General features: G+C 48.9%; 4 protein-coding genes across 4 annotated transcripts; 2 read left to right on the top strand and 2 right to left on the bottom strand.

The window, feature by feature from the left end:
- Positions 1–1,210: 1,210 nt before the first annotated feature.
- Positions 1,211–3,025, bottom strand: F4812DRAFT_421468 (uncharacterized protein). The gene is made up of 3 exons (XM_047933548.1): positions 2,325–3,025; positions 1,748–2,256; positions 1,211–1,615 (listed from the first exon to the last, which is right to left on the bottom strand). The coding sequence occupies exons 1-3, from the start codon at positions 2,837–2,839 to the stop codon at positions 1,221–1,223; spliced, it is 1,419 nt and encodes a 472-aa protein (XP_047792401.1). The 5' UTR covers positions 2,840–3,025; the 3' UTR covers positions 1,211–1,220.
- A 128-nt stretch (positions 3,026–3,153) lies between these two features.
- Positions 3,154–3,723, top strand: F4812DRAFT_421463 (Acylphosphatase). Its single transcript, XM_047933547.1, has 4 exons — positions 3,154–3,232; positions 3,300–3,330; positions 3,398–3,480; positions 3,545–3,723. The coding sequence occupies exons 1-4, from the start codon at positions 3,212–3,214 to the stop codon at positions 3,692–3,694; spliced, it is 285 nt and encodes a 94-aa protein (XP_047792400.1). The 5' UTR covers positions 3,154–3,211; the 3' UTR covers positions 3,695–3,723.
- F4812DRAFT_421460 (P-loop containing nucleoside triphosphate hydrolase protein) lies at positions 3,724–6,915 on the bottom strand. The gene has a single exon (XM_047933546.1). The coding sequence runs from the start codon at positions 6,814–6,816 to the stop codon at positions 3,823–3,825; it is 2,994 nt and encodes a 997-aa protein (XP_047792399.1). The 5' UTR covers positions 6,817–6,915; the 3' UTR covers positions 3,724–3,822.
- A 154-nt stretch (positions 6,916–7,069) lies between these two features.
- Positions 7,070–9,166, top strand: F4812DRAFT_421459 (WD40 repeat-like protein). Its single transcript, XM_047933545.1, has 2 exons — positions 7,070–7,477; positions 7,547–9,166. Exons 1-2 carry the CDS (start codon positions 7,203–7,205, stop codon positions 8,913–8,915), a joined length of 1,644 nt encoding a protein of 547 aa, XP_047792398.1. The 5' UTR covers positions 7,070–7,202; the 3' UTR covers positions 8,916–9,166.
- The last annotated feature ends 3,208 nt before the right edge of the window (positions 9,167–12,374 follow it).

Raw genomic sequence — 12,374 nt, 5'->3', positions numbered from 1 at the left:
ATGACGTTCCATTAGCCGAGTAGCTAGCTCCCTTCTGATGAAATGGAACGTAAGGGGCTCGTAAGCTACCACGAACTCCTACGGTGTATAAGATTGGCGTACTTGGGAAGAGGTATAGAGAGCGATTGCATCTAGCGAAGGTCATTCCAATTGGCTTAACTCGCTTCTATCCTTACAATGAGGGACGATACATGCTGCTGGCCGCTTTATATACCGGACATTTTCTTGGGTTATAGTGAGAGGATTGATTCCCCTGGCGTTTCAAATGGGAGATTTGATTTATTTTTTTTTGATATTTACAGTCGACTTTGATCTCTTCTGTGGAAGGGCAAAACGCCTTGCTATGGTATGATTTAGGGTTGCTTTTGGGGGAGTTTATTTTAACAGCTGCAAGATGCGCACCAAAACGCAATCTGGGCCGGCTCTTTTGATTTAGGATATCTGGGAAAGAGAACCAACCTTACAAAACGATCTTTAGGAGGAAATATGGAAGAGGGAAGAGACAAGAGAATGGGGGGCGTTTATGGTATGAGAGACCGACGTTCGACGTTACAAATAGCAATGTGATCACGAAAACATTACGTTATATCCGCTTATATAGCCCAGTTATAGTAGGTTATAAAGTATATATATATTTACCTAGGTACCTATGTATACTTACCTACCTATACTTAGGTATATACGAATGAAGAGTAGAGCTCCGAGTTTTATATATGTTGCTAGCAATCTTGTAGCCTCTGTGATTATAGAGGGCCCTGCATGTCTAAGGTAGGTAGTTACCTTATACACATGATACTCGGACCATACCTAAGAATGCATCTGAGTACCAGGTAGGTTATATGGTTGGGATCGCATTAGATAATTGTAAACTATGAAAATATGTAAACCGCGAAAAGGGGCTGGCTGACAACTGATAACTTAACGAAGCAGTCATTTTGTTATCCGGTAGTAGGATATGGAGGTTTAAAATAGAAAAGAAAAAAAGATAACGTATTAAGAGGTACGATATGTTATTCAATGTACTCTAAATCCACCGTGATTGCACTGCAAATATACGCATATCCACCCATACCCTAACGCCACGGCAAGTTTAGGTTAGGTAGGAGGTAGGTACCTAATGCTATACCATGTTATTATGTGATGTCTTTTACCCAAACCCAAATCGACGAAACCGTCTCTTCATCCCATCCCTCCCCTCTCCCCTCTCCCAACAAACCCCCTTAGCGAGTCCTCCCCTTCACCCCCGTCGCTCCCTTCGTCCCCTTCGCCTCCTTCGCCTTCTCCAGCAGCAAGTTGCGCATAGCAGCGCGGACATTCCGACTGCCACCGAGCTTCGGGCCCCTGAGCACCTCGTCGTCGGCTGCGCCGCCTCCCTTGCCCTTGCCGGCGCCGCCTTTCCCGCCGCTACCACTAGGTCCGGCGGGCGCGTTCGAGGCCTTCTTGCGCCGCTTCCTCCGCTCCGCCATCGCGTCCATGAACTCCCGCCGGAACTCCTCCGCGATCCGGTCGTCGGCCGCTTGGCCGTCGTCGTTGTCGCCGTCCTTGGCGTTGACGTTGGCGTTTGCGCCAGGGCCTGAGGTGAGGGGTGGAGGGGTGGGGGTTTCGTATACGTCGACTACGGTATAGAGACATTAGCATCGGCGTTAGAAGTTGGGAATTGGGGTTTGAATGTATAGTAGTATTAGGGAAGTGAAGGGAAAAGACAGAGATGGAAGGAAAGGGAGGGGAATGAGAGGAAAAGGCTTACGTCTACTCTCCCTAAGAATCTCCTCCACGATCTGGTCCCTCTTGATATCATCGCTATTGCGCCTATTCCGCGGACGCCAGGGTTTGCCGTCGCGACCGAGCCGCACTTTCTTCTTCGGCCGAGCGCTACCGTCACCATTGCGCAATTGCTCGTCGTCCTCGTCGTCATCCTCGTCGTCGACAAGCTGTCCCTGCAGCTTGCGCGTCGCGCGCTCCGTCAGCGCCTCGTTGCGACTGCGCGCCTCCTCGCCCAGGTCGATCTCCAGGAGCTGGCCCTGCAGGGCGCGGTTGCGCTGCTCGGGGCGCGGGCGCGCGGTGACTATTGTCGGTATGCCGGTCACTGCTACCGCCTGATGCTGTTGTTGATGTTGTTGTTGCTCCCGACTATTGTTATTAACCGACTGCCAGGACGAGGTTGCCGACGACGAGTTTTGCGCAGCTGTCGCAGCAGCGGCTACGGCTGCAGCTGCGTTGTGGCGCCTGGCTAATTCGGCCTCTATGTATTCCTCCCTTGCTCCATCAGCAGCCTGCGCAAAGGAAAGCAAAAAAAAAAGGGAGGTTGCGGGTTCTTAACTCACATGTGCTTGTTCACGAGCTCCGCCGCCATGCCCGTCTGCGGCGCGAACCGCTTCTTCACGCCCGCGACGATGTCCAGCGCCTTGTTCTCTTCCTCCCGGATCATGAGGCTGAGGTCGTCCAGGCCGTCGCCAAAAGTGTTAGTAGTCGCTGTGTCGCCGTTGGAGGCGTGGGTGCTGCTGCCCGCGCCGAACTTGACGCCGCCTAGTCGGGCTTTGCGTGCGTTGCGCAGACGTAGGACTTCGGCTACCGAGAGGCCCTTTTCTTCTTCTTCCTCTTCCTCTTCCTCCGCGTTCGAGCTTTGAGTCGTTGTTGATGTAGTAGTGGCTTCAGCCTTCGCGGGAGCGTCTGGTGTGGTCGGTGTTCCTTCTTCTAATTGCGGTGTTTCGATGGACTTTGATCGTTCATTATGGTCGTCGGTGGCGGTGGATTCTGTTCGTTGTCTATATGTCTTCCGTTTCTTCCCTCGGAATATTACCGGGGGTACGGGCGTCGACTCCGAAGCAGTACTATCCATGATGATAATGTTTATAATGAATAATTTCCTGCGGCGAACTACGGCAGATGAGATCGGATGGAATTGGACGGTTTGGTATGTCGCCGATGTTTGAAGTTATGGATGTAAGGCTGAGGTACGTACACCGCATTGAAAGCGGAAGCCAAAGGTAAATAGACCTTGGAAGGGAAAGGCGAAAGATTGATAACATCAGACGTATAATTCTCCGAAATTCTACCGCTTATCGTCTTTCTCCACTAATAACCTTGTCGATAAAGCTCCTCCCCCCCGTCGTCGTCGTCATTGTACATAGGACTTTGTCTAAAGTTACCTACCTACCTACCTAACCTACCTAACCTTATCCTGCATGCGATTTGCCACAACCACAGTCGAATGTTCAAAATGACACAAAGAGTAAGTGATATATTGTTCTCTACCTAGTTATATCCCAAACCGAGGATAAACTAAGCTAGAATATCAGGTTTACTTCCTCGCCCACGGCCGAGTCCAAGGTACCGATTCCGCCACGATAACGAGTTCCAATAGGTTAGGGTAACTACTGACGTCACAGCGCGACAGGCGTAAACTACCGCTATTTCGCGCAGAAGAAAGCCGCCGAACACGGCATCACCGGATGGTGTCGAAATACGGAGCATGGAAAAGTAAGCAATAATTTTTACTAGCTGCATTTCACTATAACTTATACGAATTATCTTCATTATTAAGGTCGAGGGCGAGGCTCAAGGACCCGAGGACTCCATCCACTTGTTCCTAAAGGAACTTGACAAAGGCCCAACGCCAGCTCATGTCGTGAAGCTAGATAGGGAACCCCGAGATGTGCAAGAAGGGGAAGCGCGCTTCGAGGTACGAGGATAAGGGTCAAGAGGTTACGTAACAGGTAGACTAAATGTATAAGTTAATTACCTTATTCAAATGGTTACCTATGTTATGCTATGCTATGCAGATATCATAATTATTCCAAACATCGTTAACCTAGCCCCCTTCTAAAACCCCCTACCTTTCCTCTTGGCTACGGGTTTCTTCACCGCGCCCGACGTAATAATCTTCTTAACCTCCTTGTTAGCTGTCGGCTTCTTCGCCGCTCTCTCTTCCTCTAGTTTCTTCTGCTCCTCGTATCTGCGCTTGTCCTCCGCCATCTTCGCCTCGATCTCCATCTTGCGGTTGAACTCGGTCTCCGTGATGCGCTTTTCTCGCGCCGAGTACCCTTTCTCCTTCACAGAGTAGAATACGCCGCCCAGCTCCGCAAGCCAGTGGGGATCGACAGACGTTACCGTGGACATGTACTCTTTCGAGGTGAGGATAAGCTCGTGGTAGACAACGTAGTCGGGTAGAAAGCCGAGACCGTACAGAGCGCTCGTAGGGTGGAGCTGAACGGTAACCGACGTGCGTAGATTGATATACTCCCCTATACCCTTGACTTTCGCTGCTTGATGGTAGTAACCGGAGCAAATGCACTTGCGGATGATATCCCAATCTGTACCGCAGCTGATCATCTGCATCTTTTGCATCTTCATGATATCAAGGAGCTGGTCTCTGATCTCCTTTGCCCTACGCAGCGACTTCGGATGTAAGAAATGTCGCGTACACCAACCGTCCGAATAGCCATTGGTCTTCCATTGCGAATACACGTGGAGATAAGTCAGATGGTCGGACTCAGGCACGAAGAATTTCTCGCGCGCAGCGTCCGACTCCTCTTGTCGTTCTTTCGGACGGTAGAAGACGTTAGGAACGGAGAGCATAGAGACGATAGTGACCATTTCCTCGCTACAGCCATATTCCTCCGACATGATGAGGAGTTTAGCCAGAGATGGGTCCATAGGGAAAGCATTCATCTTGGAACCAAGATCCGTCAACTCTCCCAGGTTATCTAGCGCACCTAAGGCCCAGAGGTCGAAAAGGGATGTGGTAATGGTATCCTGTGGTGGCGGATCCATAAAATCAAAGTCGAGCAAGTCCCGAACGCCCAATGACTTTAGTAAAAGCACTGTATTGCTGAGGTTCGTCCTTTGGATTTCAGGTATCGTCTGAATGTAAAGCTCGTCTTTGAACGCCTTCTCCGTGTATAAGCGGAACGCTTTACCAGGCCCTGTTCGACCGGCACGGCCTGCACGTTGACCAGCATTCGCTTGTGATATCGGTGTAATCTGGAGCGTGTCCATACCCATCCGAGGGTTATATACCTTTAATTTCGAGTACCCTGCGTCCACCACGTACATGATACCATCGACTGTCAAACTCGTCTCTGCAATATTAGTAGCCACAATACATTTCCGCACCCCCCGAGGTGCCCGATCGAAAATTTTGGCTTGCAAATCTGCTGGCATCTGACTGTAAATTGGGAGGATGCTTAGCTCTGGTGGATCATTTAAAGCGTCTAAGCGTTCTCGCACTAGTTCGCACGTGCACTCGATATCCTCCTGTCCCGTCATGAACACTAGAATGTCACCAGCGCCCATCGAAACGTGGATCGCAAGTACCTGCTGGACGGCTTGATCGACGTAGTCTTCGACGGGCGAACGATGGAACATAATATCAACAGGGAAAGTTCGACCAGGGATGGTAAACTCGGGGGCGCCGCCAAAGAAATCCGAAAATCGCTTCGAGTTCATGGTGGCAGAGGTAACAATCAGCTTGAGATCTCGTCGGCGTTGTAAGATCTTGTTGAAAAGCCCCATCAACACGTCCGTATTAAGCGCTCTTTCGTGAGCTTCGTCCATAATAATACACGAGTAACGATCCAGGTCCCTCTCGTTGAGCGATTCTCGTAGTAAGACACCGTCGGTCATATACTTGATGACTGTGTCTTTACTGGTACAGTCTTCAAATCGAATAGCGTAGCCAACCGTGCTGCCTAATTTGACCTCCATCTCCTCGGCCACACGCTTCGCTACACTCATCGCCGCCACTCGTCGAGGTTGAGTGCACCCTATCATGCCCAGCTTACCATACCCGTCTTCGTATAGAAACTGTGTAAGCTGTGTCGTTTTCCCCGAACCCGTCTCGCCAACAACGATAACAACTTGGTTGTCTCGAATAACCCTTAACAAATCCTCTCGGACCGCAAAGGCAGGCAAAAACTCTCTTTGCTCCTTCAGGGTCTTGCTCTGGCTGAACGCGCTCGCAGCGTCGTTCTTTTTCATGTGCTCGCTGAACTTGTTGTCGCCGGACTTCGGTGCGTCTTCTTCCGTTGCTATTGGGAGGGCGCTGTCGCCCTCATCCTCCTTCACACCCAATACGTTTCCAAGAGCGGTACCAGCCATATTCGTAGCCTCTTTAGCATGCCGTTGGCGTTCCCTCTGCTGCCTCCTTTCTCTCACCACACGACTTCCTTTCCGACTGAACACGGCCATATCGCTCTGGTAATCCCTAACAGCCGGGACCGGCTCCAACTGTTTGGTAAATACAGTCCGTCCATCTAAGAATGGCGGCTTCAGGTCGTGGACTAGTAGATGGACACGAGTGCCCTCGTCTTCGTCTTCAAAATCATCTCCGAGCGCACGTCTCTGAGCGACACCAGAGGTAAGCATACGATTAGTTTCCCAGGCGTCGTTGTCCTTTTGCCTCTGAAGTTGGCGCGCGTTCATATGTCGTCCAGATTTCTTCTCGATCAACTCGGCCTCTCGCTGTTGCTGCTCGACCCAAGAGGTGTCGTACGATCCGAAAGGGTTATGGGAGTCATCGCCAAACGTATGTCCGCCAGTCTCGTCGCCGGTATACCAGTCGCGGTCAAGGGCATTCTGTTCATCTGTACTGACGAGCGGCTCCGGGCCATCGAACTCGTGCTGCTTCGGGGTGGAGGCGTAATTCGATTGGGCGCGAGGAGTGGAAGCGCGCGAGCTGGAGGCATGTTGGAAGCGGCCGTGTGGTCGAGATGAGTAACTCCGGTTTGGAAGAGAAGTATAGCGGTCATCGGAGCGTAGTGGATTAAAATCGATTTTTCGCCTCTTGGGGCTGTGATTCCCGTCCTCTCTATCCATCCTGAGTATTCGTTGTTATAGAATGAGTTGAACAAGGCGAAATGGTCCGGAGCGGTGTAAGTGGAATTAAGTAAATTTATTAACGTTCGTTGAGTCGCGCGGAAGGAAAACAAATAACTACCTAGGTACCTCCTAAGCCTCGGTGTGTTGGCGCTAAACCACTAAAGCTACCTAACGCTACTTAACGCTATCTACTTCGTAGCGCTACCTAAATTTTCTTATCGTACCTTTTTATCGGAACTGCCCCGCTAAAGTTTTATTTCGAATTTTGTAAGTTTTAAAAGTTTCGCAGGGCTTTTTCAACAGAACGGAATTGTTCCGCCGTACTAAGATTTTTCTGTTAGGAAGATTTTCTTAGGGCGGATACGAGTCGCCAACAATCAGCCATGTCATCTATGATAACGACGTCTACGTGGGTGCCGCGAGGCTTCGCGGCGCCGTTCCCCGCCAAGTACGACTTCGACGAGGCCGAATTTGAGAGGATCGCCAACCTCGCGAAGCTACAATTAGACGACGCGGATGAGGACGTCCTGGAGGCGCAAGAAGAAGGAAATGATGATGATGATGACGATGAGGCAAGCGACGGCGGCGAAGATGAAAAAAATACAACTGACCAAAATCACAAGTCTTCGGCGCCTAAGGAAGAAGCAGAGGTAGAGGAGTAAGTCTACCGTTATGTTACGTTACGTTATGTTATGTTATGTGCAACTAGGTACTAATTCCGCCAAAGCATTGACATAGATGATGCGGACCTTAAGGAATACGACTTGGAACACTATGACGATGACGAGGAGGACGCCGAGGGCCAGAGAATGGACATGTTTGGAAACATCAAATCTCTGGCGTATTACGAATCGAATAAAGACGATCCTTATATCACATTACCCGACGGACAAGACGAGGATGACGAAGACAGGGAAGAGCTACAAATCCTAGCCACGGACAATCTGTTACTGGCCGCCAAGGTAGAAGACGAGCTTGCGCAGCTCGAGGTGTATGTATACGAAGACGAAGCCGACAACCTCTACGTCCATCACGACATCATGCTTCCTGCGATACCCCTTTGTGTAGAATGGCTGAACATTCCTGTGTCGAAGAAGAACGTGGAGAAGGATTCGGTAGCCAACTTCGTCGCCATAGGAACAATGGATCCCGATATCGAAATCTGGGATCTGGATACTATAGATTGCATCTACCCGAACGCAATCTTGGGCCAAGGAAGCAATCCGCAGGAAGAGGAAAAGAAGAAAAAGAAGAAGAAGAAATCCAAGAAGGCCAACGATGAATACCACGTTGACGCAGTTCTGTCTCTCGCTGCCAACAGGAAACACCGGAATCTCTTAGCTTCTGCTTCGGCCGATAAGACCGTTAAGCTATGGGATTTGCACACGACGAAATGCGCGAAGTCCTACACATACCACACAGACAAAGTTTGTTCGCTGGCGTGGCATTCTGTTGAATCCACGGTGTTGTTAAGTGGAAGCTACGATCGAACTATTGTTGCGGCGGATATGCGAGCTCCCGAGGCCAAAGTTCCGCGATGGGGAGTAGAGAGTGACGTTGAGAACGTTAGATGGGATCCCCATGACCCCAACTTCTTCTACGTGTCTACCGAGAACGGAATTATACATTACCACGATATCCGGAACGCACCGGCAAATCCTTCTGCTACCAAGCCGGTGTGGACGTTACAAGCTCACGATGAGTCCTTATCGTCTTTCGACATCAACGCGCACATACCGGGATTCATGGCCACCGGCTCAACTGACAAGACTGTTAAGCTCTGGAACATCCAGCCTACAGGGCCCTCCATGGTCGTGGCCCGCAACCTAGACGTTGGCAAGGTATTCTCGACAAACTTTGCCCCCGATGCCGAGGTGGCGTTCCGTCTTGCCGTGGCGGGAAGCAAAGGAACGATGAACGTGTGGGACACCAGCACAAACGGGGCTGTGCGACAAGCGTTCGCACACAAGATCTCCAACAAGTCAGATGGGGAAATCAGGGAGAGGCTTATTGGTGTCGAAGAGGATGAGAGCTCCTCGGAGGGCGAGGACGGTGAGGATGAAAACGGCGAGCCCGAATCTATGGATGAGGATTAGATGCGGCCGGTCGGGTCTGGACCGTGATGTTTCACGGGTAGATACATCTTGGTACAACGTAGATAGGCTAGCTCCGTCGTTGCATGACCCAGAATTCGTTTCTAGTTTCGAGAGTTCGGTTGAACAGGGAGGGTTTATTTATATTCACCTTGGCTGACGGCTGAAACAAGAAGGAATTAGTAATAATCTACCTGTTTGGCTCAGCTCTTCACTACCACTGTAATCCAATTACTGAAAAGACATCACCAAGATCACGTTGTGCAGTAACTGTCTTGTCAGATCATAAGTTTGGTGAACCCATCACACGCAGTTCTAGTCACACCAGAAACTCGAACCGGATGTCAGTTGGTTGAGTCGCCGTTGTTTTTGAGATCGTCTCAATCCGAATTAACTCGAAATACGTGTAAGTGTCCGTGCGTCATGGTCGGAATCCGAACATCTGGATCCTTCATATCATCTTTATGGGGTGCAACTAGGTAGTGTAGTTCTCCATAAGAGATTTAATTCGTAGATCATAACGGATAACCCAAGATAATACGCAGCTCGGCATATAAAATTATACAAAACCAAACTTACCAAACTTATGTCAGCCATGGAAACCTTCGATAGCATCTGTTCGTACAGTTGACGGCTTAGCATGTGATACGTGTGACTGCCCCTATTGATTACCTAGGTATTGAAATTGAGGTTATGGAAAGCAACGCAAAACAAAGTCAAATGTTTGCTGCTGTCAGATCGGGTGCTCGGGATGGCACAGAGCTCGGACATGCTCAACTTTTCACTATGCAGGGAGGAATATTGAGCCATCTCGCACCGGGATGTCTATGATGGACTCTATTACCAACATCTTAATAAAGAGACGCTTGACCCGTCTGAGGCTGAGTCCGATTCGGTTTTCTTCATCTACCGAGCTCGCGCTTGTGCGACGGCGGCGGCGGAGGCGGCATCGTCTCTAACAATCGCCTTCTCGGCGACAGAATTGGGTGAGATCAGAAGATGTTTGGAGGAGAGCACCTGAAGATGAAACGCTTGAGCAGCCAAAGCCAATGGTGAACGGGAACAAACATCCAATCAGATTTTCTCCGCAATCAACGCCCTGCATGGCTTCGTCAGTTTCAAACTTCAGAACCCCTGCTCGAACCGATCAGCTTGTTTCCTCTCTTCTTTCTCGACCTCCTCCTAAAGGGGGAAAGCCTTTTCGGAGGCCCCAGTTAAGCCATGCAATCAGGTTAACGAGTCCCAGGGCAAGGATTATAAAGGGGATATCCACTCCCACCGATTCTCTCGGTGGATCAATGATGATTGATCAGATCCAAGCCCACCGCGAGGGGGGTTTAGTCCTGGGACATGGGCATGGTAAATTGCACCGTTAGACCTTTTACGCAAGTGCATTGAACAATAAAACTGAGGCCTTTGAAGTTTGTGTACATAGTACGGATAGTTATGCGAAATTCTGTACATATAAGCTGAAGACGTGGCGTGGCCATCTTCGTAATGTGATGGATGCGATGAATGTGATGTAAGAAGCATAGACGTCGTCAAAGGAACGGCCACGTAACGGCGCAATATTATGCTGCAGGAACGGGATGAGTTTTCGCAGCTACTATGTAAAAGAGAATGTATGTCATCGTGTACCTACTATGTAGGTAGTGTAGCATTGGCAACGGAAGGTTGAAGACCCAAAGGATGATTTGAGCATTACTTATTGGAAGCTCTCACGTTTACCTTCATCCTACTGGCTGGTATCGAACTGGTACCTGCATTTAGCGGTTGATAATCTTTGCTTAACGTGGCGCTGGGGTGGCAGTCGGGAGACATTGGCCGGGATGCCTAAGTGAACCCAACTAATGAGAATCGAGAAATCAACCGCTTAAAGAGAACCCCTGGCAAAATTGAGACTTGATTCGTCAACCCACCGCATGCCGAGCTTTTAAGGGACCAGGGGCAATGGGTTCAGTCAACCAATCTTTGGTCCCTGTCGTCAGATTCGGTTAACTGGGGAATCCCGTGCTCTGCGTGCTGCGCTAACTTGCAAGTGGAAGCACGAAAAATCATTAGAGCGTGTTGCAGGGATTTTTTTTGAACTCTAGTCTCTACTATGTAGGTCGGCGTCTTCGTCTCTGAAATCTTTGGTACCACCGTCGATCGATCAAGTCTTTCTTTTAGCTTGAATGTTAGAGCGGCTTACTAGAGGGAGAAAAAAAACTTTAGTGAGGGAGGATGAGGATGAGCAACTGAAGCAGATAAAGAAAAAGGGGGATACGATCTGTCACTTGAAAATGGACAAAGAAGTGCATGTGGTTGGAAGATCAAAAGAAGTTGAAGATGGCTTATTGCTTATTGGCCTACTACCCGACCAATGTATTTTACCAATGTATTTTACTAATGCATGTACTACGTACGGAGAAAGAACCTTGGAAGTCATGCTGCTGCGTGTAAGTGCACTATGTATATTACCATAGGTACAGAAAGAGCAAGCATAAGAAGAAAGAACATGCGACGATGATGTACCGTTTGTAACTAATACACCGATGAAAGGTTAAGTTGGCATAATTTTGTATTGAATTTCAAAATCCCGTCCTAGTACCGAAACCTCTTAAATACTTTCGCCCTAAGTTCCTGGACTCCCTGCAAGTGCCTGAAAGTGGGGACTTTTAGATGGGATAGGCTTGTTTAGGGTTTCTTTCCCCATGTCTTTCTTTTTTCTTTTCTTTTCTCTTTTTTTTTTTTTTTTTTTTTTTTTTTTTTTTTTTTTTTTCTTTTTTCTTCCTCTCTTCTTCTCCCCCGGTCCGGACCACGAACCCCTGGATGCGCTTTATTAGTATTATTTTCGCGGTTCCTTTTTCATCCCAAGTGCATGCACTCCCGTCCTTCTCTTTCCACTCATTCTAACCACTTGCCCGTTTTGTTGGCATTCTTCTTCCTATTCATTCATTCCACTTCTCTCCGGACCCTCTCCTAAGACTCGTCGCCGGTTACGATTTAACAAGTCTTTTGAGGCTTCAAAAAAAAATCATTGTCCTTCCTTTTACAATACAAGGTATTAATTACGGCAACTATTTGTCAATACCCTTGATTTTTATCGGGAACCTGGTTGTTTCACAGTTTCGTTCTAGTACATACAAACTCATTTTTCTCACCAGTTGGTGGACATCATAAGAAGAAAAAACGTCAGCTCTCTTTTCAAATAGTCAACCCATCTCATTTCGGATTTGGCGACAAGTTTGTGTGAATACCCATCCACAGAATACCAAGACAAGAGCTCCACATGCTACCAATTTAAGGGAACTGGTGAGAGTTAAGAGTTTGGTATCTCACAGCTCGACAAACCTTGGACAGGTTAGACTACGATTTGCTAGGCACACATTTCACTTCGGCGCGGTGGCTACAGCAAGTTTAGATCACCCGATATTCTTCTCAACATTTCATTTAAGGGATTCCCGAAGAGGCGTCAACGAA

The sequence above is a fragment of the Daldinia caldariorum genome, assembly GCF_022478825.1.
Source record: "Daldinia caldariorum strain CBS 122874 unplaced genomic scaffold F4812scaffold_4, whole genome shotgun sequence".
Classification (NCBI taxonomy): domain Eukaryota; kingdom Fungi; phylum Ascomycota; class Sordariomycetes; order Xylariales; family Hypoxylaceae; genus Daldinia; species Daldinia caldariorum.
This window is presented reverse-complemented; position numbering and strand designations above follow the sequence as displayed.

Bases quoted from the DNA above. Each gene is read 5' to 3' on its own strand.
- F4812DRAFT_421468 (XM_047933548.1), bottom strand. From the start codon at position 2,839: ATGGATAGTACTGCTTCGGAGTCGACGCCCGTACCCCCGGTAATATTC. The intron at 2,257-2,324 runs GTGAGTTAAGAA...TGATGGAGCAAG, and splicing joins GAGCTCGTGAACAAGCACAT to GGAGGAATACATAGAGGCCG. The intron at 1,616-1,747 runs GTAAGCCTTTTC...TCTATACCGTAG, and splicing joins GATTCTTAGGGAGAGTAGAC to TCGACGTATACGAAACCCCC.
- F4812DRAFT_421463 (XM_047933547.1), top strand. From the start codon at position 3,212: ATGTTCAAAATGACACAAAGA. The intron at 3,233-3,299 runs GTAAGTGATATA...CTAGAATATCAG, and splicing joins TGTTCAAAATGACACAAAGA to GTTTACTTCCTCGCCCACGG. The intron at 3,481-3,544 runs GTAAGCAATAAT...TTCATTATTAAG, and splicing joins GAAATACGGAGCATGGAAAA to GTCGAGGGCGAGGCTCAAGG.
- F4812DRAFT_421460 (XM_047933546.1), bottom strand. From the start codon at position 6,816: ATGGATAGAGAGGACGGGAATCACAGCCCCAAGAGGCGAAAAATCGAT.
- F4812DRAFT_421459 (XM_047933545.1), top strand. From the start codon at position 7,203: ATGTCATCTATGATAACGACGTCTACGTGGGTGCCGCGAGGCTTCGCG. The intron at 7,478-7,546 runs GTAAGTCTACCG...ATTCCGCCAAAG, and splicing joins GAAGAAGCAGAGGTAGAGGA to CATTGACATAGATGATGCGG.